At 39.0% G+C, this 27198-nt stretch overlaps 1 protein-coding gene across 8 annotated transcripts in view; it reads right to left on the bottom strand.

The window, feature by feature from the left end:
* tcf4 (transcription factor 4) overlaps window positions 1–27198 on the bottom strand; it is a 234326-nt gene that overhangs the window by 117701 nt on the left and 89427 nt on the right. For all 8 annotated transcript variants that reach the window (XM_074691144.1, XM_074691138.1, XM_074691141.1 and 5 more), the window contains one exon: window positions 13558–13616. In XM_074691144.1, the coding sequence (XP_074547245.1) occupies window positions 13558–13616 (59 nt within the window). The remainder of the gene's footprint in view (window positions 1–13557; window positions 13617–27198) is intronic.

Below are 27198 nucleotides of genomic sequence, written 5' to 3' on the forward strand. Positions count from 1 at the left end.
CTACATCATGTCTTAGTCTCGGCTTCCTTCACTTTGTAGCTGTAAACTCATTGTAGTCATAGCAAAGAGCAAACACACACATGAGCGTACACACTAAACTCAGACAATGGGCACTCTTATTTCTAAGGTATCTGAACACTTCTGTACAGCCAACAACTTCACTCTCCTTTACTCCTCTCATTGTGTCACTTTGGGCTGCAGATGTTTGGGCAAAAAAGAAAAAAAAACTGTCAAGTGGAAGTCCCACTTTGGCTTGTTCAAGTAGTAAAATCACCAGTGTTATAACTTAAACAATGGCTCTATTTATTTCAATTTTGGAGTACCTATCACTGAAATCTCTGCATCCTGGTGAATATTTATGGGAAAAAACTGTGTGATCCTTTTGCATATATGTAAACATATGTAAACTGACAAAGTTGTTTTTCCCATTAGTGGGAGGTTAAAGGCCTGTTTCATCTATGGGGTGGTTGCATCATCTGTTGCAGATAAGACTTGCAGAGAAATCCAGCAGAACCAATGAACAAACATAAAAAGTATCAGCACGCTTACCCACATCTCATGCCAGACTGGTTTACTTATGTGTGCATATGTGTGTGTGTGTGCATTTTTATAAAATAAGTGTAAAAAAGGCATCAGTGTGTGTATTAAAGTTATCTGTAGTCTTGTGTATGTGTGCATATCTGTATGTGTCAGCTCTGTAGTGTAGGTGTGACAGCTCAGTTCTGTTCTGTGTCTGTTACCAGCTGTTGTACTTCAGTCGCAGTTTCCGTGTGTATGTGCCTGTGCTACTGTGTGTGTCTGTGTGTGTGACAGCAAACTGTTTGATGTTAGATGCAACAGAGAGGGGAGAGGGTTAACTTCACTGACAGAGGTACTGAGGAGCTCCCTGCTTTGCCTCCCTGATGCTTGATGAGGACTTATTAAACAAACATGGAGCTGGCTGCTGTATCAAACTCCACCCAAATAATAATAATAATAATAATAATAAATCCTCATTGAATTATCACTGAATCCTGTGCAAAAAACCCACAAGTCCAGCACGTTAATTCAGAACAGTGACCTGTCAGTTTTATTGAATCACTACATTTTGTAGGTGTCCACTTTCAGACACCTTGCAACCAATCACGATTAAGCTTTTGCCAAGGCAGTGTTACAAAATGCATCAAGAACACTTAAAGTGGCTGTGAGGAGTTTCCAAGTGATCTTGAAAAAGTCTGATCATAATCCGCACTTTAAAATGAGATTATTAGCACAAATACAGGTCACTCCTAATTGCTACGTCTTAGTTTCCTGATCAGGTTGAGCTGCACTGATTGTGATTGATTTATGGCACGTCTAAGTCTCTATGACAACACCACCTAGCTGATGAAGTTTAGCAGTGAGAAGATACATCTGTGTTTTTCTCTGCTGAAAACAATTTCTGTGGTTAACTTTGTAGTGATCATGGACACTGGAGCCTAACTGTCAAACAGAAAAAGGACAGAAGAGCAGAAGAAAGCTAAATGGGAGAGTGATAGATCATGAGCTAAAACACAAGCTAGAGGCTAAATCATGGGTTCAACTGATAATTTTCATTCCAGCCCACATCGACCCACATTCTGCAGTGGTCTGTTCAAACTTGACAGTCAATCAATAAAGTGAAGAGTGAGATTACGTTAGCTTGGTCGATGAGCGCTGGCAGGACATAACCAGAGTTCACTGACAAAACACATTATTGACTCTTAAAGCACCAGACTGCCAGTCCCGCTACATGTAGCCGGCTACTAAACTACCATACAAACTTACAAACAACAGCGCTACGTAACTGTCGATAAATCCCTTACCTCAGCACGTTGAATATGGTAAAAAAGTTGTCTCGAAAAAACAAAACATTTTCGATCCGATTTCCATTCATTTCCGAAACAAACACACACCTTGTTAAAAGTCACAGCTTTACAACAGTGTGGCCAAAAGGTGGTGCTGCAGTTCAATCAAAACAAATCTTCCTCACATGCACATTTAGGAATCAACAGTTTTTCCTTGACTTACCCAACATCTATAATATATGATGTCCTTGTGTTAAAATTATCAATTTTTTTTTTTACCACATTTTCTACCAAAACAGCATGAGCAAGGACAGAGACCGCCTGATCACACACACCACCACTGCTTGTTGACAATGTGATAAAAATGTTAGTGTCCATCTCCAGCTGGTCTTGAAAGTGGGGAAACAACAGTTAGTTAGACTCAGACTAGCTCTGAAAAGTGGAGCAACATCCTTTCCTGCAATGCAGATTAGAGTAGCAACAGCTGGTGAGAGTGTCTCTAAGCTGCTGATCTCTACAAAGTCACTTAAACCATAAGAGGTAGTTATAACAACAACAATGTTTAAGTGTTAGCTGGGTAATGAGGGGATAATATATGTTGAGTGGGTGGTTATGTCTTTAAAATTCAAGACCTCAGAGTCAAGATTCTGAACCATGGCTTCCTTCTCACTAAGATAAATGATCCTTCACTTAGCTCCAAGTTGAGGTGAAAAGTTTCATATAATGGACTGAAATTATAACTCTTCATGACTCACAAGAGCTAAATATCCCGTCCAAGACAACATTATTTCTTCTGTTACATATTTAAATCCCCCGGTGCAGGATGAGATTTGTTGTCCAAAAACACACCCTACACATTTGCTGAACCAGATCGTCGAAGACACAAGAGGTGCTGCAATGTCTGCAGGTGTTACCAAGATCAGCATAAAATGAAAGCTCCCCACGGTAGCTTCCAAAATAAAATGATGTAATTTGTTGAGATGCCAAAACAGTGAGATTAGAAGTGGTGGATTTTCTCTCCAGCTGTGAGTTCAGGAAGCCAGTTAGCTTCAGTGCGTCATATTGATACAGGGTGGTCCTGACACTCAGATATTCATTTATAATGGTTCCCACATGCTCACATACACACTGTCAGCTGTCATGGCTGCCATCACACACACATTCATACACACAGCAAACATGGACCCAGCAGTTTATGTGTTTGTGATTGATGGCAAAGTAAAATATAGAGAGGATCTTTGAAGTTGGTGATGAGACTTAATGACAGCTCAGAGTCTCCTGAGAGCACGAGCAGCTGGATCAGTGTGTGAGTGAGAGGCCAAGGTATTCCAGTGTGTGCGTACAAACGTATGTGTGTTTAAATCTGGGGAGCAGCTGTGACTGGAACTTCCAACCACACATATAAAATATGGATAAAATTAAGGAGGAGTTTGGTCACAGTCAGCAGTATAGAAACCAATCATAAACAATGTATCAAAATAACAAAGAGAACCTTGAAAATGAATTCTGTTTCAAAGTAAATCTCAGCATCATTACCTACACCAGAACAGATTGATGGATATATTACAGCTCATGCAATAAGCATGTGTTTTTTTGGACCTGGACTCCACAGATTTTGTGGGCTTGTTCTTCCTCCTGCCCTATAATAGGCCAGAGAACAGCCAATAGGATCATGTTTGGAGAGCAGACACAATGAAGTGAGGATGGACACGTGCAAGCACAGACAAACAGACACTTAAGACCAGATTCCACAGTAAAGCCCACGCACAGGAACTGTCAGCCTACCAGGGGGACAAGGGCTACAGTTCACACACTCACACACATGCACACACACACACACTCACAGAACCCAAATGCCTTTACAGATGCAGATCTGTAGTTTATCCTAAAGAGAGATGAAAGAACAGAGCCTCAGGGATGAACGGAAAAACAAGTCTTTCGAAAGTTCTTGCTTTTGTCAGCCTCAGATTTTAGTTCTAACAATACAGAACGGACCACTACAGAGATGCACTTCTTTGCTTAAAGGAAAGACCCTGGTTTGGAAACCAAAAACAGCTGCTCTATGAAACGACTCAATCATTTACTATTACTACTAAAGCTACCAGACGCAATTGACAAAAACTGATTTTACCTCTCAGATCCTGAATCAACTGGTCTATGGCTGCTTATTGGTTGGCTTTATTCTGTTACAGAATCAGATTTATTTGCAAGTATTTTTTTTTCAGTAGAAGGAATCTGACTTGGTCTGTTGGCGCAAATTGTTAGAAATTAAAAAACAAAACAAAGCAAAACAAAAAACAATAAAAAATAAACGAGCAGACAAATAATATTAAGAATATTTATGTAAAGAAATTTGCATGCAGAAGTGATAAAATAAAATATAAACAAACATATAGACTACACTATGTACATTACACCTGTTTGATAGAGTGGGAGTTGTGCATGACAGTGCAAACAGGCAGTCATGCATAATACAAATGACAAGTGCGCCTAAGAAATGGGTCTGTGGGAGTCACAGTGGTCGTCGTTGAGACCACTGTGAGGTTATTATTATTTATTATGAAGGAAAGCACTGTTTGATTCCAACTGTTGACCCTCTGAGTCTGAACTTCCTGTTCAGGACATTGTAGATATGTGGACAACACATTGTTAAAATTAATATGAGATTCTGACTGATCTGTCAGATTGTAATGTAGTGTTTGGGATGTAATTCATGCAAATGTGCACCACACCACTCTTAATAGGGAAACACAGATGTTTGAGAATAAATTTGTCCCCATATTTTTCTTAATGATTTTCTTAAATACTGAACATGTGCAAAACATGCAGATGAACACAGGAGGCAGCCTCTGCTCCAAACCCAGTGAGTTACTTCAGAAAACTATTGTTTCACAGATATGTCCCTTTATTAATGGTTCATATCTTATTGCAGTGCTGAAGTTAAATCCTGAGTCATCTGTGCTTTAGGGCAGGTAGAGGCCTGAAATTCAGTCCTGAATTGAAGTACCACAACATTGGTCAGTGGCAAGAACAGGAACTCAGGACCAGGACATTGGTAATATTTAATACTTGTACTCAATGTGAATGGAAGTGAAAAAGAACAACATTCAGCTGTTTTGGCAGGCAAGTTTGATTTACAAAGATAAAAAAATATATAAAACTTTAAACTGCGGAGCTTCAAGGCCAGTTTTCACCAATCAGGTGACAAAAGCATAAAAGAGGCAGAAGTAAAAACTAAAAGATATCCAGTTAGCTGATAAAAAAAAAGGTAAAGACCGAGATGTGAAGAGACCTCAAGGCTGAGGAGTGAAGTATACTCACACTCCGTGGAGAGGTGTGCAGGGCAGAGGTCAGTGTGTTTGGAGAGCCCTCACAGTGCTTTAAGTGTGGCTCATTTAGGAGTGAACAGGAGGTGGAGGATTAGACACCTGTGCCTGTTTCAGGGGGTCAGGTTTGAACTTCATGTTTCCATATACAGAGCTTTAATTACTTGTCATCTGTTTTTTTTTAAGTACTTTACAATAAATTCACTTTTCTGCATTTTTATACACATGCTAGTGTTTGTATGTGGTTCAGCATACTCAACCACATTTACTTCAAATAAACTGTGTGCGTGTGTGTGGTGTGTGTGTACATGTGTGAACTTCCCTTTAATAGGTAAATGCACCTCCGAAACCTTACAGAGTTCAAACTGGTGCCTGCTGCACTTTTTACTAATGTGTGAATTTGTGTGTGTGTGTGTGTGTGTGTGTGTGTGTGTGTGTGTGTGTGTGTGTGTGTGTGTGTGTGTGTGTGTGTGTGTGTGTGTGTGTGTGTGTGTTTGTGTGTGTGTGTGTGTGTGTGTGTGTGTGCATGTGTGTGTGAGGGTTAAAAGCCCTTTTTTATATTGCATTCCACCAGAAGCTCACATACATCCACACTCTGCTGCCTCAGCTGTAGCTGCCGGCCCACGACCAACCTACTGATCTGTGAGGCGATAACTGGATGACAGGCATGCTTTGGTGTGGTTGAGAGTGTGCGTGTGCTTGTGTGTGTGTGTGTGTGTGTGTGTGTGTGTGTGTGTGTGTGTGTGTGTGTGTGTGTGTGTGTGTAGCACAATCTGTGGCTTTAACTTGAATGCATGGCAGAGTGAGTGAGAGAGCACAGAAAAATTGAGAGGGAAATGGAAAAGAAAGATGAATAACAGCAAGATAAGAAGGGGGAGAAAGGGGTGACAGACATTAAAAGCAAGTTGTAATGTGAGGAGGGGAGAGGCGGAGAGATAGTGGGTGAGAGTGATAGGAAGAGATCATCCCTTCATCCAGATGATGTGGGTTTTTCTGCTTATGTAGACAGTATGTCCCTTTAGATGGCTTTAGATAGCAGCCTTAGAAAAGCCACATATTGTCAGTGTGCGTATGTGTGTATATGTGTATGTGTGTTCATGTATCTCTGTGTTTGTGTGTATGTGAGTGCCCTGTTTTTAATACTACCCATGAGGGTGTTTCTGCTGTGATTATGAGAGTTCAGGTGATGCTCTCAGCAGCAGTGCAGCCACAGAAACCCCCATAAACTGAGGGTAAAAGCAAACAACATACTGACGATCACCAGAAGTAGAGCAAAAATCGGCTTGTATGCCCCATGGGTGGCGCTAAAGGGGAGGCCAAGGAGTCGTTAATGTCTCAGGGGTGCATCCTTCGGGGAGCAGGACTTGGATAAGCACAATACAGAAGAGAAAGGCAGTTTTCTTTGTCACTGCTGCTAAAACTAATTTTAGCTAATAAAAAATAGAGAACACTGATTTTTGATTTTTTGTTAACTGTAAGACTATAGGAAGGGATTTGAACGGTTAACTATGAGATGTAGATCTGTCAATTTTCCTTTTCCTGTACACCTTAAGGAGACCTTGGGTGCAGGCATAGGTACTTTTCACATTTAAAATGACGGGGTAACCGTGCCCGGTACCTGACATATCTATCAGTATCTGTACTCAACGGTTCCAATTTTTCTTTTCAATTCAGCATATTTATTTCTTAGTATATAAACTTGCAATAACATGTTTACGTCAAGTATGAAAAATTGCCTACTCTTCCACTCCTTCACAGTCACAACTTTGCGTTTAGGTACAGAAACATGGTATCGTTTGATTTTATGAGAATGGGCACCCTCTACTACAGACAGAATTTAATCTGTTCCTATAAAAGTACCTAATCTGTTCCCCATTCCTATGTGGGTGTGCACTAAGAAGCAAGATTATGAGGTAAGCTTGGCTCTTTGGCCTCAAAATCTGAGTTCTTCTTCAATCAACAACATGTTGTCTTACTTAAAAAAATAATGGAAAAAAAACTGTTTGGGAAAAAATGTGATCAGAGTTTCAGTCCCTGAAGAGTCTTCCTCCTTTTGCTGTATTCATTTGTTTCATGCAAAATCACTATTTTAAATGTCAGGAGATCATCCATAACAAAGACAATTCACACCTTTACCTTGACACTGAATTGCCTTTATGTTTAATGTTTCCATGGCTTCAGGTTCCAGTTGTTTTTTCATTGTATCATTAGCAGTAAATTGAACAGTGGATCTTGGGTTAAAGTCAGTATACAGTTCAACTCAATCATTTCCTGCTGCATACTTCCCTTCTGTTATCTGCAGGAGCAGTGTTGATTTTTACTGCAGTAACTTTTAAATATTCATCATCTCTCATCACATCAGTCTGACTGGAGTGAACTGCTGCTGATTGTCCTTTTCTTTGAGAGGAAAAAACATCATCTGAATCTCTTAACTCCACTTTTGGAAAGTAAAGAATCAAAGTTCATAACCAGCTTTCTGAAACTGACATCTGTTACTCCTGCTTCTGGTTTCGTTGCTTACTTTAAAAAACAGAAAGTTAAACTTGCTTTGTGGGACAGAGAAGTAAGTTCAGGCTATTAAAACCACTCAGCTGAGGTTTGGAAAAGATTAAGGTGACGCTACTTTCTCATCAGAAATAGCAGCCATCATTCACATGACCAAAATGAATACTCATCATTAAACCAAAACAGACTTTGTTAAATGTTTATTATCAATCTACCAACACCAGCTGTTTGCATTTGATTAAAACAGTCTCGTCTTTGCAAATGAGCCCAGTCCTGTATCTGGCTGACAGGTGTAAAAATGCTACTGACATGTGATAACTGAGCTTTGAAGTAACTGTCAAGTCAATTAAAATGGGAAACTCTGTGCCATGTCAATCTCTGCGGAAGATCCTCTGACTAATGTAGACCTCAATGAAGAAACAGAGTGAAAGAGCTGAGAATCATGACAGCTTATGATACATCATTGTATGTTGAAAAAAAAAAATCTACTTTAGCAACTAATGGATCCCGAGGTCATATTTTGGTCTGCTATTTTTTTTTTTTTTGAGTTGAGAACAGAACTCTACTTTTTAACCCACATAAGCAAGGGGTCCCTGGAAAGATACTCAATTGAAAAGGGCATTAAATATAAATTACTGGATTATTTATGTGCAAAAAGAAATACAATAACAAGTTAAATATATGCATGATCAGTGCGACTAAGATCACAAAAACATGTATAATTTTGCAATATACATGTTACGCTGAAACAGTCTGATTTGTTTGAAAATGTTGGAATAAACTAATCCAGTGTCACATGTAATCAAGCAGCAGACTGAGCCTTGTGTTGGAGTGTATTCATGCCACCTTCATCAAGCAGATGCTGGGCTTCGGAGGCTTTTTTTTTTTTTTTTTTTTGCATGTTTTTGAGGAGCACAGATAGCTGTTGGGGGGTTGGGCTGGTACCTTGGCCGGTGGCCATGTTTCCCAGCCCCCATCAACCATTTACAGCCAGGAGAGAATCACCACTCAGCCTCCCAGTAACACAGAAGACATGCAGTCAGTTTTCATACCACAGACAAATCTGAATGGCCACTGAGGTAGAGTGACTGTGTGGTGTAGGAAAAAAAAAATACTGTGAAAGATGAAACACCCAGACATTTGTAGCATGGTAGACTTGAAAAATATCCATCCATTCAAACCACTAAGAGTAGATATACAAACATTAAACTATGCATAAAGGAGTAGAAAAACAAAACTGAGCTCAAACAATATAATCAGCTAAATGGACAGGAATGTGTTTCATTCTGTGAGAGTTTGACCTAATGGTGGCGCTATAGAGAAGGTCATATCATCACCAAAATCAATAGGGTCCCTTCTCGTGGGGTCTTTCATGTTGTCAGTAAATTTGAGAAGATTTGTTTGAAAACTGTTCAAGATACATGGATTCTGATGTAAAAGTTTGGCCTGATGTTGGCGCATGAGGACAGGTTACTGTTGGGTGCCTTTATCAAGGGGTTATTTATATATCCAACAAATAAACAAAGTGCCTGACTCAAAAACTTGGTCTCCAACTTTCTGTCAATCATTTTCTGGGAACTAACTGACCCCAAGGGAAATTATTATAAGAGGAGAACAGGAGGGTTAAACTAAAGCACAAGAAAATAGTTGTGTCTTTTCCATCTTTTTAAAGCATTAGGTGCTACAAACGCTATCTTCTCCTTGGAATACAACTGTCTGAATTGGTTGAACCCCTGTTCAGATCTACTACTGTAATGTGCAATAGAAGAAAAATCAGCGCACCTTGGGGGCTAAAGAAAATCTACTCTTTAGACATTATATCCCTTGTTTCAGCTGCACGCTGGAGCAATCAGCTGGAGAAATTTCAAATCTTTTTGTTCCTAATAATCATCTGGATCCAACTTAAGTAAACATATAGCCATTTTCTTCTCCAAGCAGTCACTAATGCAGCTCCTGTGTGGACTTTTTGTCAACCAAGAGACAGGCAGTCAGTGGTGATTGGTGAAAGGAAAATGGCCTCAACCCTTCCAAACAGAAATTGGATAAGATAAACACAATGTCAGTGAAAAATGAAGTGAAAATGAAATGACAGATCAGTTTGATTATCCAGCAAAATGTTTTGGAGCTCAGAAAATTTTCAGATTTATAGTTGTGGTTGAGCGCAATAACAACATTATGATGTAGCTATTTAAAACTAAAACACAAAAACTGGAACCAAAGTCTGGAAGGGAAACCTAAATTAGGTCTGCTAGTACAAATCTATTTGGTTTGGTCAGAGTTGTGGAAAAACTGGGGTCACTGACAATCTTTCTGCTGTTAGTGTGTGAGCTCATCCTCCCCTCTAAGTGTTTTTTTTTTTCCTTTCACTAACAGCCGAGGATGAAGCCAGAGGAGTTTGGACTTAAGCCCAGCATGTAAATTTATCTGCCATTTCCAAACAATTTCCATCAGGAGCCATTCAGACTGTGTAACAGGATAATTTGACAGCAGCCCAGTAGGAAAATGGCCAGCGAGGCAGTAATGTTTGATTTATTTCATATTTTTGTCCTCTACAGTTTGCTGTAGCCTCACACAAAGGCCACAGCTGGATGTGAAGGCTGGTTATACATAAAAGATCAGCAAGTTGGTGATGAATGGACAAATTAATAGATGGAGGGATGAACCAATGGATGGATGGATGATTGGATGGATGGATGCTTAAAAGGGAAAAATTTAATCCAATCAAATTACAAGTCATTCTAGTCTTTGGTGATTGGAGAATATAAAAGAATTTGATAAACTTCATCTTATCTCATCAAGATTAAGAAATTTTACACACTGACAAATTAAATATGAATGAATAGAAATTAGAGGAATCAATAAAAAACACAAAAAAATAAAAATAAAAGTATGTAGAGTTGGAGTGACCACCTATCAACTGAGCCTGTGCAAGTGTTGCCTATAGACAAATGACTATCAACAGTATACTGCAATGACTCTAGACTGACCCACAACATGTCTCTTGATGGTGAAATATAAGTGAACACAGCATAAGCAGTGGAAACAGGATTTTATTATGAATTCCACAGCAACTAGCAACTTGTTCTGGTGGCTATAATGAGATAACAACATCAGTTTGTTGCCTAAAATTTATTATGTTTGGGAAAGATGGGGAGCATCTCTGAGACAAATATGCAGTGAGTTTACTGCATCTCTTTAGATTCCGTTAAGAGAGGGTAATAGTCTACAGGAACTCTGAGTTCAATGTGGAAAAAAGACTGTCAACAAATGAAACAGCAAAAATAAATCGACTAATAAACTTCTGAATTAATCATTTGGGAAAACATTAAAGACACAAACTTATTGAGGCTCAGACAGCACTTTGAAAAAATTTCAGACTCGGCCAGCTACTTGCATAAGTGGAAAGACTGTATGAAAAAAACACCCCAGAACACCTGACACACTTGGCATGAAGCAGATATGACCGGCATGTTCCCTCTCTTTGTTTGTGTGTTCAGGGAGCATGTGTGTGTGTGCGTGTGTGAGTGTGTGTGTGTGTGTGTGTGTGTGTGTCTTTGTTCTTGAGGTTGTCAGGGCCAAATTGTGTCCTCGTTGCAGAAAGGAAAAGATCAAAACCGAAAAAGGACAGGAAGGTCTTTCTCTTCCAAAGTCTGAAAACTACCAGAGTCCTTCAAATGCCACACTGGGAGTCGTTGCTTCTCTTTAGTCCCCTTCTCTCTACTTTCTGTCCTCTCTCCATTCACAACGCTCAACAGTAACGGTTGCCCAGTTGCCCCGGGCAACCAGATTTGGCCCACTGTCAATCATTTTGTTTGGTTTGATCGGCCCTGTTGGCAGCCACTTCTGCTGTTATTAGACAGAACCTCTGTGTCCCTCTTCACTAGTGTTCATCGGCTAATCTTCATTGTTTCATAAAGCATCGAAAGGAGAAAAATGATGAAGATTTTATAAGGCTTTATAAGATTTTATATTGAGATATTAGGTTAGACACAGGCCCTAATACTCTCTCTTAAACCCATTGGATACAACCAAGAATTAACAGGTCTCTGATCACTGATTTTGGTATATGAAATTAAAAAACTTCAAAGAGCAGGTATTAGTCTCTTTCATGCTCTAAACATAAATACAAGGTATCTATGCTGGATGTTGAATGTGTGCACATTTGCCAATTGGCACACAGCCATAGGTTGTAGAAATCTCTGAATCTGTATGTAAACTGCTTTTAAAAAAGCATGAGACCTGCTGAGATGATAAGGTCCTTTGCTTCTGGAGGTACCAGCCAAAGAGGGGGGAAGGAGGTTTGTGGAGCTGGCCGCTTTAAAAAGACAGCAACTACAATGAAGCATTTCAGACTGAGGCAGAAATAAGGGTTTTCTAAAACTTTTCTTTTCACTACTGAACTTCATTAGCCCGTGTGGTGTTGTCATAGAGACTTTGATGTGCCATAAATCAATACGGTCCTGCTCGGGATTGGGAATTCCCGATTGGGAAGCTAAGAAGTAGCATTTCGAAGCAACCTATATTGGTGCTTATAATCTCATTTTAAAGTGTGGATTATGATCAGGCATATATCTAGAAGGGAGACTTTTTTTTTCAGAGCCCCTTTAATGAAGCTGATTGTAAGACACCCTGATTCTAAAACTGCTATACCCTTACATACTGTTCTGCAAAGATGAACTGCGTGCTGCACAGGAGCTGGACTATCGAGACTACGAAGTCATCCCCTTAATATTAAACCCCAAATGTAACAGCCTTCATAATCTGAAACATCTTTCAAACAAGTGTGGCTTTGGTAAGCACAGACATCCTCTTCTTTGATAATCTTTCATTAATAGATGTTTAAGATTAAAAAGAAATAGATGAATCAATATGATCAGACTCATCACTAACAGCCTGCACTCAAATAAAACCAATGTGATATTTCCATTTCAAAAACCTGATCATGGTCATCAAATTGCATTAATCTTCCCTCTGTTTAATATACCAAGAAAATCAGATATTAACATCTGTATATGTTCTTATTTATCTTAGTGTGCCTCATCTCATGGATACATATGGTCCATGAGATCTGAGCTGGATGATTATAGATTCAAGAAACAGATTTACCAAATGGATCCCACAACACCTGCTGGAGCTGCTGCACAAAATATATTACTGTTGAAACAATGATAAAGTTAAAATTATCTGATTTGTGAAGTTTGGGATACGAGTTGATACTGAGCATCTCGATGGAACACACAGGGTAGCTTCATCAGCATTATTTGACATGTTAAGCTGCTGGCTAAGCATTTGTGTTTAATGAATTGAAAGTGATGAACTGATTGAGCTTAAAATAACTGATGATGCTGGATATTGACACTTACACACACACATCACCTTTTGGCGGCATTACTTCAGGACAGCAAGTTCAAGGTTCTTATATCAGTTACTTAATTGAAGCAACCAGATATCTGCACCTGCCAACTTAAGTACAGTGGCCAACAGCTGTTATCAGCATCAACAGCACAAGATAGCTTCACTCTGCAATACAATTCCCAAAATTCACCAAGAAGATTCCAGACTGCAAAACCACTAAGCTGCTAATTACAAGTGAAGAATAATGTGGGCAGTTCACGCATGCTGAATTAGAGTTTTGACAAAGATGCAGAGGTCTCAAGTTCTTGAGGTCTGTCCTTTGGTGCTTCACATCAGATCAAGATAAATTATTCTCATCAAGAGATTTTCCTCTGTAATTTTAGATCAAGCAGGATGGGTTCCTCTCCTGTCCACTTCTACGTAACGACCAAGCATTGAAGATATAGATACAGGTCTCTTTGCAATAGCTACCTCAGATCAAACATGCATTGCTTTAACACAAAATCACACAAGCACAGCATTAAAGCCACTCTGTGTTTGCAACAGAGAGCATATTTGGGACTGACCTGGTGGCAGTGTGGGTTGGACTCTCTGCCGTATGAGTATGAACTTCTCTCTGTTTTTCCTGCAGGAGAAAGAAAAGAAAAGAAAAGTGAGGATCAGTCAGTTAGGGTGTCTCAATATAGACACAGCAGTACTTTTTATCTTAAAGTAAGGGGTACAGGAGCATACAAACATGGGGCATGAGCTCAAAACGCCATACAATAATACAGAACTATAAACTTTTTACCAATTCAATCACTCATCAGCTAGGTGTACAATAGCATGATGATCAGCAGGATCATTGGTGATCTATTCCAGCACTTAGAATTAGAAAAAAAGTATAATAATTTGCAGTCGAACCATCAAAAACGAGTTTTAATCACAGGAGATTGGACTTAGTCTATAAAAAAAAAGATAATAATAATGCATTTTTATTAATTTAATGTAATTAAGAGCATGAACACTTGAATAAATTTGTAATACGGGAATAAAAAGAAGGCCAAATGTTGACACCATCGATGGATCAATCTTTTATTTATCCTTTCTTTTCCTTAAAACCAATCCAATCAGTGTGGTTCTTTGATTACTTCTGGAATTAAAAACAAAACAAAACAAAACAAAAAAAACCCATTACATCTTAAATCTCTCTCGACAACACTGTTAATCAATAAAAAAATTGAACTTGCTGATTTAGTGAGTATGGATGCACTTACAACCAATAAATATCAATGGGATTAAGTTACATGTTGTTAACTTTGCTGTTTAGTTAGCCTGACAGGAACCGACTATATTTCCCCCTAAAACCAGAAGTGAATTTAAATGAACTGTCGTTAATGGAAAGGGCAATTCTTTTACACATTGTCTCAGAAACACAGCCACAGATTGTCAGAAAAAAAAAGAAGAAGCCACAGTCAGTTCTCATGATCAGAGTCTTCAGTGTGTCTGCTCTGTGTGTTTAGTGCTTGCTGATCTCACAGCACAACAAAACAGACATCTGCTCTGCCTGTAATGTATAGATCATGTGCAGAGAGCGAGAGGCAGAGGGGGAGATAGAGAATGTTTTTATGCTACAAGATCCACAGCAGTTACTTCAGTCTTCGCCTTCTTTCAGATGTAGATTTGGTGCCTTTGCATGTACAGGCCAGATACGGGACAGGGTGTTCAGTTTTCAGGAGATGTATATGAACATGAAAAAACACATGGCAACAATGTTAGATTACGATTTTTAAAACTTTGACCCTCTTCAGCTTGTTGCACAGAAGCTGGACACTTCTCTACCTGACAAATTTCACCAAGGGGAAAATAAAGATCCATTCTGTTATATTATATTTTCTTTGTGAATTAAAACTGACCTGAAAATATTGTACTCAATGTGAGCTGTAGAGGACAAAATACACATGAAGACACTATACCGTCAGAAAGTAGTTCACTAATTCACTCCTGCTGCAGCTGGCTCTGTATGGAATTGTTCTGCTCTTGTTTCCTCTCTCCCATTAGATTATTGTTGGTCCATGGAGACTCATTAGCAGACTTGCAAAGCAACCAATACTACTGAAGGACCACCTAGATTTCACATACTTCACAGCAATTTTCCATCTATCAAAGCACTGCATTGTGGTTTTGTCAGCAGAGAGTGGTGTGTGTATCACTGACAAATCTACAACATGTGAGAATTTTATATTGCATTTTATGGTTTTAGTTCTTAATGTGAAATAAGTGACCGTAAACAACACACTAAAAGAATGGTTACAACACTTCTCCAGGGTTTCTACACACTTCTGAAATTAAATTACACTTTTTAAAACTTTTAAACTGCAACTTATTTTGGAAACAAAACAAAGTAAGCCAGAGCAAGTTTCTTTGAACATAATCTGAACTGTGTTTCTTAGTGAAGTAGTTGTTACTGTGTTGTATCACCTGCTGTGTCATTGCAAGTTCCTCTATCACTCAGTATTTCCATGCAGTGTGCCCTGATCAGGGGCAAATGCTGGCGAAATCATGGATAAGTTTTCTCCTGTACTTTTTTTTGACCAAAACAAATAAAGTTGTCTACAGCTGTCCAGGCATAAACCATACTGATGCTCCCTATCAAATTAAAGGCTTGAAGTTTCCTAACAGAATATAAACTACCTATCCATTTTCTTCAATGTATCCTATTCAGGGCTGCAGGTGTCTTGAGCCTATCTCAGCTGTCTTACGGTAGGCAGGGTACACCATAGCCTGGTTGCCAGTCAATCACAGGGCTGACACACAGAGACAGCCAACCTTTAATGCACACATGCTCATACCTATGGGCATTTTAACCTGGTGAGCATGTTTTTGGACTGTGGGAGGAAGCCGGAGTTGACCCCACTCATGCATGTGAGGAACATGCAAACTCCACACAAAAAGGCCCACCTTGCCTGAACTAGGATCAGAACAGATGTCCTTCTTGCTGTGAGGTAAAAGTGCAAACCACTGCACCACCAAGCAGCCCAAGAAGATTAACATCAGGTGTATAGTGTGAAAAGACTCATGGATAAGGAAATCTACAAAAAAAATTAAGATCTGTCATGACATAAAATAATATTTGAGATTTTTTTAGGGTATCTCATTTTGATTTCTGACATTATAAGACTTTTCAAAGGTCCAGTAACCAAGTAAGTTTTTCTATTTAGCTATTTAAGTGCTCATTCATACAATGATAGAAAATACCAGGTTTAATGAACCCCATGAATACCCATCCACACACTGCTGGCTATGCTAACAAAGGCAATTCAGGATTTAGTGTCTTGCTCAAGGACACTTCTGTGAGCTGGCATTGAACCCCCAACCTTCCAGAGAAAAATGACTGACCTTACCATCGAGCCAGAGTCAGCAATGTCACCCATCAGTTTAAAAGATTTGCTATCAAAAAGATGGACTTCCTGCTCGTTTCGTTAAACTGTCAACATGCTGAGGGAGGAAGCATCCCCTGTTAATTTGAAATCACTTATCGACGCTGTATTTTGATGAATTCATCGCTAAAGCTCATATCAGGATAATGTTGAAATTGTGATTCAGTGTTCCTAATCACAATTCCTTATACGTTATAGTGAGAAGTTTTTAATCTGAAAATAAAACAAAATTGAAGTGATGCAATCTTCTAAATTCAAGAAAAAGAAAGAAAAAAAATCAGTGGCAAGGCTGACGATTCCCACAAAGGTAGGTGTCCAACCAGGTGAGGTGCACACTGAAAAACAGCCAGCATTTACCCCTTTTACTGTATATCCACAGTGGGTGAATGGGGGGGCTGTTAAAGACGGGGTGAGTCATTTTGTGAGAAAACATTACCGTACTTTAAGCTAATATTTTCAAGAAACCAAACAAGTATTTTTTCCTAAAAAAGATTTATAACCTCAAGCCCTTGATGCAGCCACATAAAGCTAACACTGGCTTAAATGTTGGGACACTGTTTCTTTAAAGAGGAGTAGGTAAATGGGCCTGGTTCAGAGTATAATACGTCTGGTTTCATGCCCACACTGGTCTATATGAAGTCAGAGTCAACAGACAACAATATGTAAAATATTGCATACACAGTTTAGATTTGGGGCATGGCCCTGTCTCTAAATACATAATTGGAGATAGGTTCTCCTTTTTTATTTTTATTTTAATCAATAATGACTAAACCAAGATTTGGTTTTGGTTGTCCTTTATTTTCATCTCCCTCATAATGTGCAGGTGTCTAAAGCCCAACCAAGTCCTGATACTCATTTTATGAATGTGAGAAAAAACAACACAGCCATCCTCACCTTCCCGGCTGTCTTTATAGAACATCTTTGGTCAAACATGTTTAAACATGTGTTTGATTGAAATCAGACATCACAGCTCTTGAAACACGGGCCAAGGATTGATCAGTACACGACAGGAAGGTGAAGCCTCTTTGGCAGGTAACACATCAGCGCTTTAATACACAAACCCTGAGCGTCTGGCTGTGAAAAAGGTGTCTGATGAATTCAGAAAATGCACCGACCGCTGCGGTGTAGACAACAAAGCTAATTTCCTCTCCAGCTTCTGAACAGGCTTTCCTCTCCTGCGAGCTGCGGGACCACTTCGAGCCTATTTTCTCCACGCAGACCTTCTTTTCGGATAAAACCTTAAATCTTCAGCCAGTCTAAATATCAAACCGCGGTTAGTGTGTAATTACATTCTGTGGTGGGTGCAGCCGTACCAGATGAAATGGAGGGGTTTTATAGCAAGCGTGTGTGGAGGAAAATGAAGCGTGTACGTGGTGAAGGGTTTGAATCAGGCGTGTATAGACCAGCGCTGAATACACGCCAACATGGTAGTCGATGCAGAAGAGGTTGATAATTACAGGCGTACAGAATGGGAATGTGGTCGACTGTGTGTGTGTGTGTGTTTGTGTGTGTGTGTGTGTGTGTGTGTGTGTGTGTGTGTGTGTGTGTGACCGATACAGCGGCCTCGGCTACAACTGATGCCAGCTGGACCGGTTTGGCACATATACAAAGACTCCCACACACACACATACATACTGCAACACACTACTGAAAATCACTGTCACAGATGCACACACACACACACACACACATACACACACACACACACACACTTACCCAGACGTTTCAATGTTTACAATATACATAGTGTATATATAGCCCCATGCATACACAAAAGATGCACATGTAAATGCACTTTTGCATGGTACCGAAATACAACCGCACAAAGACGCCACTGCATTTCAAGGAATTTAGCCAGGACCGCACACACAATCTCTCTCTCTCACACACACACACTTTCACATAGACACAAATCAAGTATTGCAGGAACCTCTGTTCTACATCAAATCCTGCACCTGAGCTGAACATTTCAACCAGTATCAGGAGCAGCTTTTACAGAAAGAAGGTAACAATGTATATATTCAGGTCCCTGAGAACAGACAAAGAAATAGAAAAGAATAACAGAAAAAGGGACAAAAAAGCACACCTGGCTGCTCACAGAATCAATATTAAGTATTATTGTATGAATTGCATAAAATATGCTTTTTAAGTGACTTATTTACAGGAATATGCAGATATAGTTCTGATAAGTACGATAAGGACGCTCTTGAAATTAAAGCCAGTAATTAAAATAATTTTAAAAAAGAAAATTAAACTAATAATAACTAGAATTAAAATCCATACAAAGATGTCTCTTATGGGCCTACTTATTCAAAACTAAATCCCAGCATTCAAGAGTTATTATAACACTATTGACTAAAATGTGTACAAGAAGTGAACAAATATCATTGCAATAAATTAGCACCATCATTTGAACTCCTTCCTGTTTATCAAAAACGCTACATTCAGCATATTTTTCTTTCTCTTTAGCTATTTTTTAAATATTTTATTGTCCGCACTCATTGTGGACAGCAAAGAAAAATTCCAAAGAAACATGTTTCTTTACAGTATACATGACAATAAACTCTTTGAATCTCTTGGATATTAATACAAACTTTCAAATGATCCAGTCCCTTATTTTTTGCACTACCCACAAAGAATTTAGTTAAATCGTATCATGAACTTTAGCCACTACTCACTTTTATCTATGTTCCTTTGTAACTAATAGAGTCATGTCAGTAGTTGTAATACAGTTAATAAAGCAGAGGATATAACCTCTGCTACTGTGAGACCGAGACATAAAGAAAAGCATGCAGAAGGAGTTTTGACTCTGTGTCTCAGACGCTTAATCTAAAAAAAAAAAAAAAAAGTAATAAAATGATGGTTTACAGCAGAATTTACGTACAAACAAATTTAAACTGAGGATATAAAAACTTTTTCTTACTCCCGCAAACAACTTTTTTAAAGCACTGATCACCTCCTCAATCCACTCCTCTCACTCTAGACGGCCTACGTCTCGTCACACAGACCAGACCTGAAGATGGAAGAGGGCCAGCTCTGGCACGGCTTGTTGTCTCCACTGCTACGGAGGCCGAAAATAAAATACCAGTAGAAACACACACACACACATACACACACACTTACGGCCTATCTATTTGTCTGTCTCTGCGTGCACACATACACACAGACAAATGGTGCTGGAGAAGTTCTTTGTGTATACTTTCACTGGGCTTAAATTTTGTGTCCAAATTTTTCTTACCCTTTTTTATATTCATGTTTTTGGCCACTGCAGTATATAAAAAAAGTAGGTAGCCAATTAAACGCCTCCACTCTTTGAAACCCACTAAAAAGTCCAAAAGACAAATCTTTATCCCATTTTTGCCTTGTGACAATATTTCCTTGTTATGTTTTCAATGAACGCAGCCATAAATTATATTTTCACAGGAAATGTGTGGTAGGATAAGATCATCAGTTTTAGCTGGAGATAGTAGGTTTTGGTGCAGATGACAGTTTCACAAATTGGCAGCTGCAAAGATCACAAGAATTTCTCTTTGTTTCCTGGTGTTTCATATATCCCTATCAACATTTTTACAGATTTTTAGTATTTTATTGCTCAATGGGTTGATGCTACTACAAAAAAAACTACAGATTTATTACAATTTGATGTTCTAAAGGTTAGAACATTTAAGGAACAATGTGTGCAGTAATATAACTGTCAGTAAAGCATATTAGGGTAAGTTAAGACCAAAGATTTAAAACTCTAAACACAACTTCAAGAGGATCTCACAACCTGTCTTACCTCTGTAGAACCGCAGGTACCCACTTACCCTTAGGACAAGCTCAAGTTTCCCCCATTCTGTCTTTTTTCATTGGGAATGGACACACACTTACACACACTCATTAAGAGACACATCTGATGGGTTACTAACAAACTTAATGGTTTGATTTAAAGAAGTGAGTTGAGTTTTTTTTTCTTCTATACAACTCCTAAAAACATCCTAATAATCAGTTATCATTTCTCACTTATGAGTTGTAACCTGAATGGGTTTTCCAGTATCTTTTGACTTTCACCTTGTTTTCTCACAAGAGGAGAAAAACCTTAAATACAGTCCATAATTATATGATACAATGTCAGATACACAATTATAAAATGAATGTATGAAAAAGTCCTGTCAAAAAACAAATATACTAAAATAATAATCAGCTGCAGTGTGCAGTGTTGTGTGTTTTGTTCCAACACGTCTGTTTCATTCATATTTTCCTCTCCTCCTATCAGGAGACTAAACTTTGACCCGAGCCTTCTCCTCGACTTTCTTCCCGTCATCCCCTCCACACTCAAAATAAAAGCACTTCTTCTGAAAACCTTTTTGGGTTCCCACAGTTCGTGCAGAACCCTGATCCTGCAAAGGGGACCGATATAAAAGGGCTTCAGTGACTATTGGAGGCTCTTTGACAAAGGATCCTCTGTAAAATTAACCTCGCTTTATCAGACAGAACACAGTAAGGAACAGTAAAGAAAATTTAACATTGAAGCACGAAAGTGAACTTTGAGAGCTCATTGGCAAAAGGATGAACAAAACACAGATACTGAATCTGCCATATTACACTACAGAAAGCTTCATGAGAAAAGAAAACCAGGAGAGCTCACTAAAACACTTCTGCTGGTGCCTGTACACCTCGTTTTCACTTTCTTTCAGAGCTGTGATTCCCAGTCAGTGGATTTGGGGGCAAAAATGAGTCGGAAAGCCATTTTCATCAAGTCATTGATGCATGCCTTAAACAATTGAGGTGAAAGTCTTTGTTTTGTATTTATTGAAGCTGATATCTTTTCCCTTACCCTGAGCATCTACAAGGATGATCCAGTTTAACATAGCATCACTATGATGGGCAGGTACGCCATGTTGGATTTTAGCTTATTTCAGCCATTTATAAGTCTAAAAATAATCTTTTATCTCAAGTATCACCTGTCACACAACAGCAGAAGGGGGGCAAAAAAATAATCCAACAACAAAGACAGAAATTTCACCAGCATTTTACACACTCAAGAAAAAGATTTCAAAGTCATCCCCATAACTGCTAACCAATAGATTTCTTGTAGGAACTCTGCAGTGACAGTTTCCTTGGCTGATAAACATAAACAAGCTCATTGGCTGTGAGGAGGAGCCCCGAACAGACGGACCACTGCTTGTTAGAGTGTGCTGGCTGTAGAGGTACAAAAGGTGGAGGAGGGGAGGTCAGCCCACACCGCTCTACAAAGCCCATAGAGGAGTTGGTGAGCCAGGAGGACCAAATCCCTGCTAATCCACAGAGCAGAGAGACAGAGAGGAAACACAAATAAGCTCTATTACAGGCTGAGGGCGAACAGGAAGCGGGTCGCTCTACTAGACTATGAGCTATTATCACAGTATTACTTAACAGAGGTAACAAGGGAAGACCATATTTAACAAAAACACACTGTCATCTGTGGAACCTGCTGCCTTGTCACATGGGCTCATGTTGAGTTGCTGGATAAATTTTTACCAGTAACCTGAAAGGAAAAAGTCTAATTAATGTCAAGGTGAAAAAAAAAATAGAGAAGTATAGTTTGTGTTCAAACTGTACAGCTCCTCTGGACAACTTCTGGAAAATTTCTGGGGTGAAGCACATGTATGGAAACGAGTCCTATGACTGGAAACCACTCAGCTCAAAACAGGGAGCTTTTATCAAGTTGAAGTTAAATTAACATTTCTAGGAAACACACCTTTGTTTATTTTTACTTCCACCTACTTAATTTATTATTTGTAATGTCAGTGCTAGCTCTGTCTCCTTCAGCCCGATCAAACCAAAAACTGGTGTCTCAAATCTTAGACTTAAGTGAAACTGCAGTTTCTCCTTACTCTGACACTCAGGTTTCTTTCTGTCTTTTCAGATCAGATCAATTGGATGAAGGCTAGCCTTAGAAACTAAAGGACTCCCATCATCTGTGTTTAAAAAAAAAAGCTGGCTCTCCATTTCTTCCCTTCAAAAGATGTCATCAGTTTTTAAAGGTCACATTCATATCCGACCTTCTCCTTGGTGTCTTTAACCAGCGAGCTCACTGACGTCAAGTGTTTTTACAGAAAAAAAAAAGACACAACACAGCTCGAAACCAGAAAGAACAAACACTCATAGCTCATGATCCAAAACCAGAGCCACACACTGTGTGTTTGTGTGTGTGTTGGTGTATAAATAGCTGATTTTGTTGGACTCGCCTACACAGCAGAAGCCCACAAACCAACATCACTTTGTATTCTGGTCATGTCTGCCTCCTCCAAGCCCAAAACGGCTCTCAGACCTGGAGTGTTACTGTTGTCTTTTTTTTCTCTACACACTGTTGCGATGAGAGCACTTTTTGTTCACTTTATTTTTTTGTCTGTTGCTGATTTTCTTTGTTGCTTATGATTATATTTTAAGGGAGAGATTTTGAGAGTATACGTGGAGAGCTGGTCCCGTTAAGAACAAATGTTAACTTCTGGATTCATCAATACTTTATGACCTAAGTTTACACCCTTACCTTATCCAAGCTAGGTCATGGAGCAAATTTAAAGAAACCTCAACACGGTTTTTAAAAAAAAAGGAAGACTTCAACATACAAACTCTAAGCTGGCAGGCAGCATGAAACGTGAATGTATCTTCAGTGACATCATCCATTGGTCTTCAAAGAGGCATTTTGAAGCCTACCACTGGTGGATGCCTTTAAAGAAATGCTGACTCAACCTAACTTTCTGTCAACCTGTGGCCTCCTAACAGCTACAATGCACTTAGCTACAAGTCCCAGCCCTTAATGATGCACAACCCATGCAGTGTGTATATAGAAATGGGGTTAAAGTTAGCCTTAAGGGGACACTCATTCCTTTATCTTCAGCAGGATTTCTCCCTTACGTTAATGACAGTGATACCTTTGAAATGAACAGGTCTAGCCTGACCTTTATTAGAAACTGCAACCTCCATAACCCCCTAAGAGCGCTACTTCACAATCTCTTTTTAAACTTTTATCCAGCAAGAGTTCAAGAAAATGCAATTAAGCAATGCCAAGAATTCCTCTGGAGCGTCATATCTGACATCCATCACTTGTCTTCATTCAGAAAAAAAAGAGGCACGATGGAGCTGTTCTGTGAGTTGATATTGACATGAAGACACTCTTTCAGAGCGTCATGTCGAGTGTTTCTGTGTGTGAAAGGAAACACTCAGAAGACGTGATCTCCTCTGACATCCATATAATGAGTCCATTTTAATAAAGCATGTGACTAATAGTGCGATTTGATGGGGATGGTAAGATGACGAGAAGAAAGAAAGGAAGAGAAAAGAGACAGAGAGAAGGGGAGGGGGAGAGGAAGATGGATAGAAGAAGGGTTAAACTCCCTCTTCCTGCATGCTGGGTGTGTGTGAGTGTGTGTTCATGAGTGTGTGTTCATGTATGTGTGGTTGTGTGTGTGTGTGTGTGATGGGGGAGGGCTGGATTGTGCAGACATGAATCATTCTGAGCGATTCAAGCGTTTCCATGACACCGCTGGGCACCGGTCCAGAAGTTTCTAAAAAGTCTGAAGGTACCAACACACACACTCTCTCTCTGTCTGTCTCCTTCTGTCTCCCTCACAGACAATCCTGCCAGCGCTGAATCTGAAATAATCTATATATGTATTCATGCCGTTGTCTCCCCCTGTAAAGCGTAACATTTTTTGGGGATCAACATTAATTTAACAGACGATGGTCGATGAGTAACCATCGTCTCACAGACAACCCACCCAACACACACACATACACACACACACAGTCCTTCAGTCCCAGCAGGCATTGATTTCTTGGCACCGGTGTGAGAGAATATATCAAACAACAGATGAGCGTATACGAGCGTCGAGAGCGACTCGAGAGACGCAGCATCCAGCTCACATCTGTCGGCTTCTACCTACGGCCACATCGGAGCAGATCTGACTTTTGATTGGACAACAACAGCATAAAATTTTCTATCACTTTTTAATTCATACTTGTATGAAATACTGTCAAAAACTTTGATTTAATTTCTTTGGGAAAAAATGATATTATATCCCGTAATACTAAATGCATTCTTCTGTTAAAGCAATTGCCCTCTTATTTCAAATGTTTGTTTTATGATGAACTGGAAAAAAATGGGGGAAATGTATAGATTTTGGATTTTCAGAAACAGAAAAATAATTCAAAAAGTGATTTTTTTCTTTTACTTTGATTATTTTCAGTCAAAACAATGAAACATTAAAGGAATATTTATGCAACGTGAGGGAGGAGAGAAAGGCTCATCACTATGTTCGTCACAGATGTGCACAGATCGAATGTAAAGTCTACAAAATACTTAAAGCTATTAAATCTTAAAACTAGTCTAGATATTAACTTAAAACTTAACTTTCAGTAGTTAAGCCAAATAAAGTTCAAGTTACAAACACAGTGAGCAGTTGTTGTTGATAGTTTTTCTGAGCTTGCATTTTACAAAATAAAGAAGCCCACACACGCCTATAAGACAACAAATAGTTTGTTTCCTTTCACAAAATCCAAAAACAACATCTGCTACAAAAACACACTCCTTTCCAAAAAGGACTTTTGAAACTCTACCTGTCTTAATCTCATCTTTCCTCAACTTGAAACGTTAATTAGTTTAAATAATGATCCAAAGAAAAATACATACAAACGTCTACACAGGACCTGTGTCCAAATACAGGTGTTGATTCTAAATAAGAAATAAGGTTGTAATATATTAAGAAAATAGAACATAAACAAATTGTCTGCGTTAACATCACACTGCAGCTATAAATCTGTTACTTCAGTGACTGGTGGACTTCAGAAACTTTTTAAGAAACTGCTGGACAGACTTTATTCCCACCTGGATCTTCTCTGGTGTGTGCAAAGACTTCATACTAATAAGACTTTTAAAATGAGCTGAGGTGTGGCTTCCCTGGTCTTTGTAGAGCTCTTTTCTCTTCCACATCACTTTTCTGTAGAATAAACTTTAGAATTACCCTGTGTGTCTCTGCTGTTTGTTTGTTAATTAGAAGATAATTAATTTAACCGTACATTTTATTCCTTTTCTATTCCTATTTATCATTTATTAATTGGTGTTGAGGGATGAGTAGGTGTCAGGACAATATGCATGTCATTTAGTTCATTCCACACTGTACTTTCTGAATGTATATGACAAAAAAATTGTCTGAATCATTATACTCCTATCATGCAAGCAACTGCGGAAGGATCATGCCTCAAGGTGTGGACTGATTTAGATTCAGCAAAATGTAAAACATTTAAATATAATTTTAATTTTTTCATACTTTAGAACAATTCTTCCTCTTTTTTTTTAGTCGAAATATCATTGCAAGAGTGTATTTGACAAATTGTTCATTTCCCTTTTTTGTTGGACATTTGTTTGTTCAAACAAAAGATGACAATGCTGATTGTTTTCAATAATTCCTTGTTGATTTAAAGCCCTTTCTGCTACATTTTTGTCTTGTGGTGTGTGTCTGCATGAGTTAGCTGAAACTTTCAATTTTGCATCAAAGTAATCAATACACAATATTGTGTATAGCATTGAACACCGCCTGCCGCCATGATAATGTGTTTGTTTTTGATATTATTACAGGAAAAAAAAAATGAGAACAAGATCTAAAAAGGCCAACAAAATATTTATCTGTAGTCATGTTGAGTTACATTCTATTGGAAAAAAGTGACATAGTCCCTGGTTAAAACTATGTAGCATAAAAAAAAAAAAATAAACCAAAAGCTTGTTTTCAGTTACATTACCCTTAGAAGAAGCTCTGTTTAAGGTATGCTGTCATAGGTGACAGTCCCATCATGTCATAATCTAAAAGAGTATGTATAAGGTTTTTAAACAGAAAAGAGTTAGATTTTTCTACTGTTTTCCGATTAAGTGTGTTTGAATCTGCAGCAGCCATGACACTTGTGCCCCTGTTCACGACTGTACCCCCTCCCTTGATATCCGAAAGCTCTCACTAGCCAACACCCACCCCAACATCCAACCACACAGGAGTTACTTCACCCCTCCTCCTCCCAAAGGTCTATGGACCAACAATGCAAACAACAACAATGAGGGGATGAACAAACAGGGTGATGTCACTGTAACCCTCAAAACAGCAGCCTTTCAAGAGAGGAGCTCAATATCAAACCACCAAATCACAACTCATTGTAGCATCATTGACGTTCTGCAAAAAAAAAAAAAATAAGAAGAAACAATGCTGTTCGTGGAGCCTCTAGTTTACAAAAGGAAAATGTGTTTTTTGATGGGAGGGGGTAGCGATGTTTCAGTTTCTAGGTGTCCTTTCACGAAGCTTCAGTTTCGTGAAGAAAAATGTTGCCGATTTTTAGTACAGTGTGTATGCAGCGCGGTGTGTGTTGCTGTGTGTTTTGTTCGTGTGTTAGTTGGTCTTAGACAAAACAGGGCTGCTGAAATGCAGCAGGCACTGCAGATTTTTGTTGGCTGGCTGACAACTGCGCGCCAGTGCCAAGCCCCGACGGCGGAAACGACTAAAAGACGCATAAGGCTGGCATTAGAGCCCCAAATCTTCTCTCCCCCTCCATCCCTCCTTCTCTTTTCTGCTTTTTTCTCGCTCCGTGGCATGGCGTTTACTTTGGTCGGGGTCTGACTCGATTTGGCAACGTTCACACCCATACGTGAATTTATCAATCCGTCTTTATTTCGCTGTGATCTGATGGAAGGGGAGGGGAGTTGAAAACATGGCACCTGAAACACTGCAGGAGGTTAAGGTAGACTGCGGAGTTCACATGTTTCCTTTTCTTTTTTTTTTTTCACTG

The sequence above is a fragment of the Halichoeres trimaculatus genome, unplaced genomic scaffold (genome assembly GCF_033239565.1).
Source record: "Halichoeres trimaculatus isolate MK-OKI-2021-1 unplaced genomic scaffold, fHalTri1.1 fHalTri1_scaffold_16, whole genome shotgun sequence".
Classification (NCBI taxonomy): Eukaryota; Metazoa; Chordata; class Actinopteri; order Labriformes; family Labridae; genus Halichoeres; species Halichoeres trimaculatus.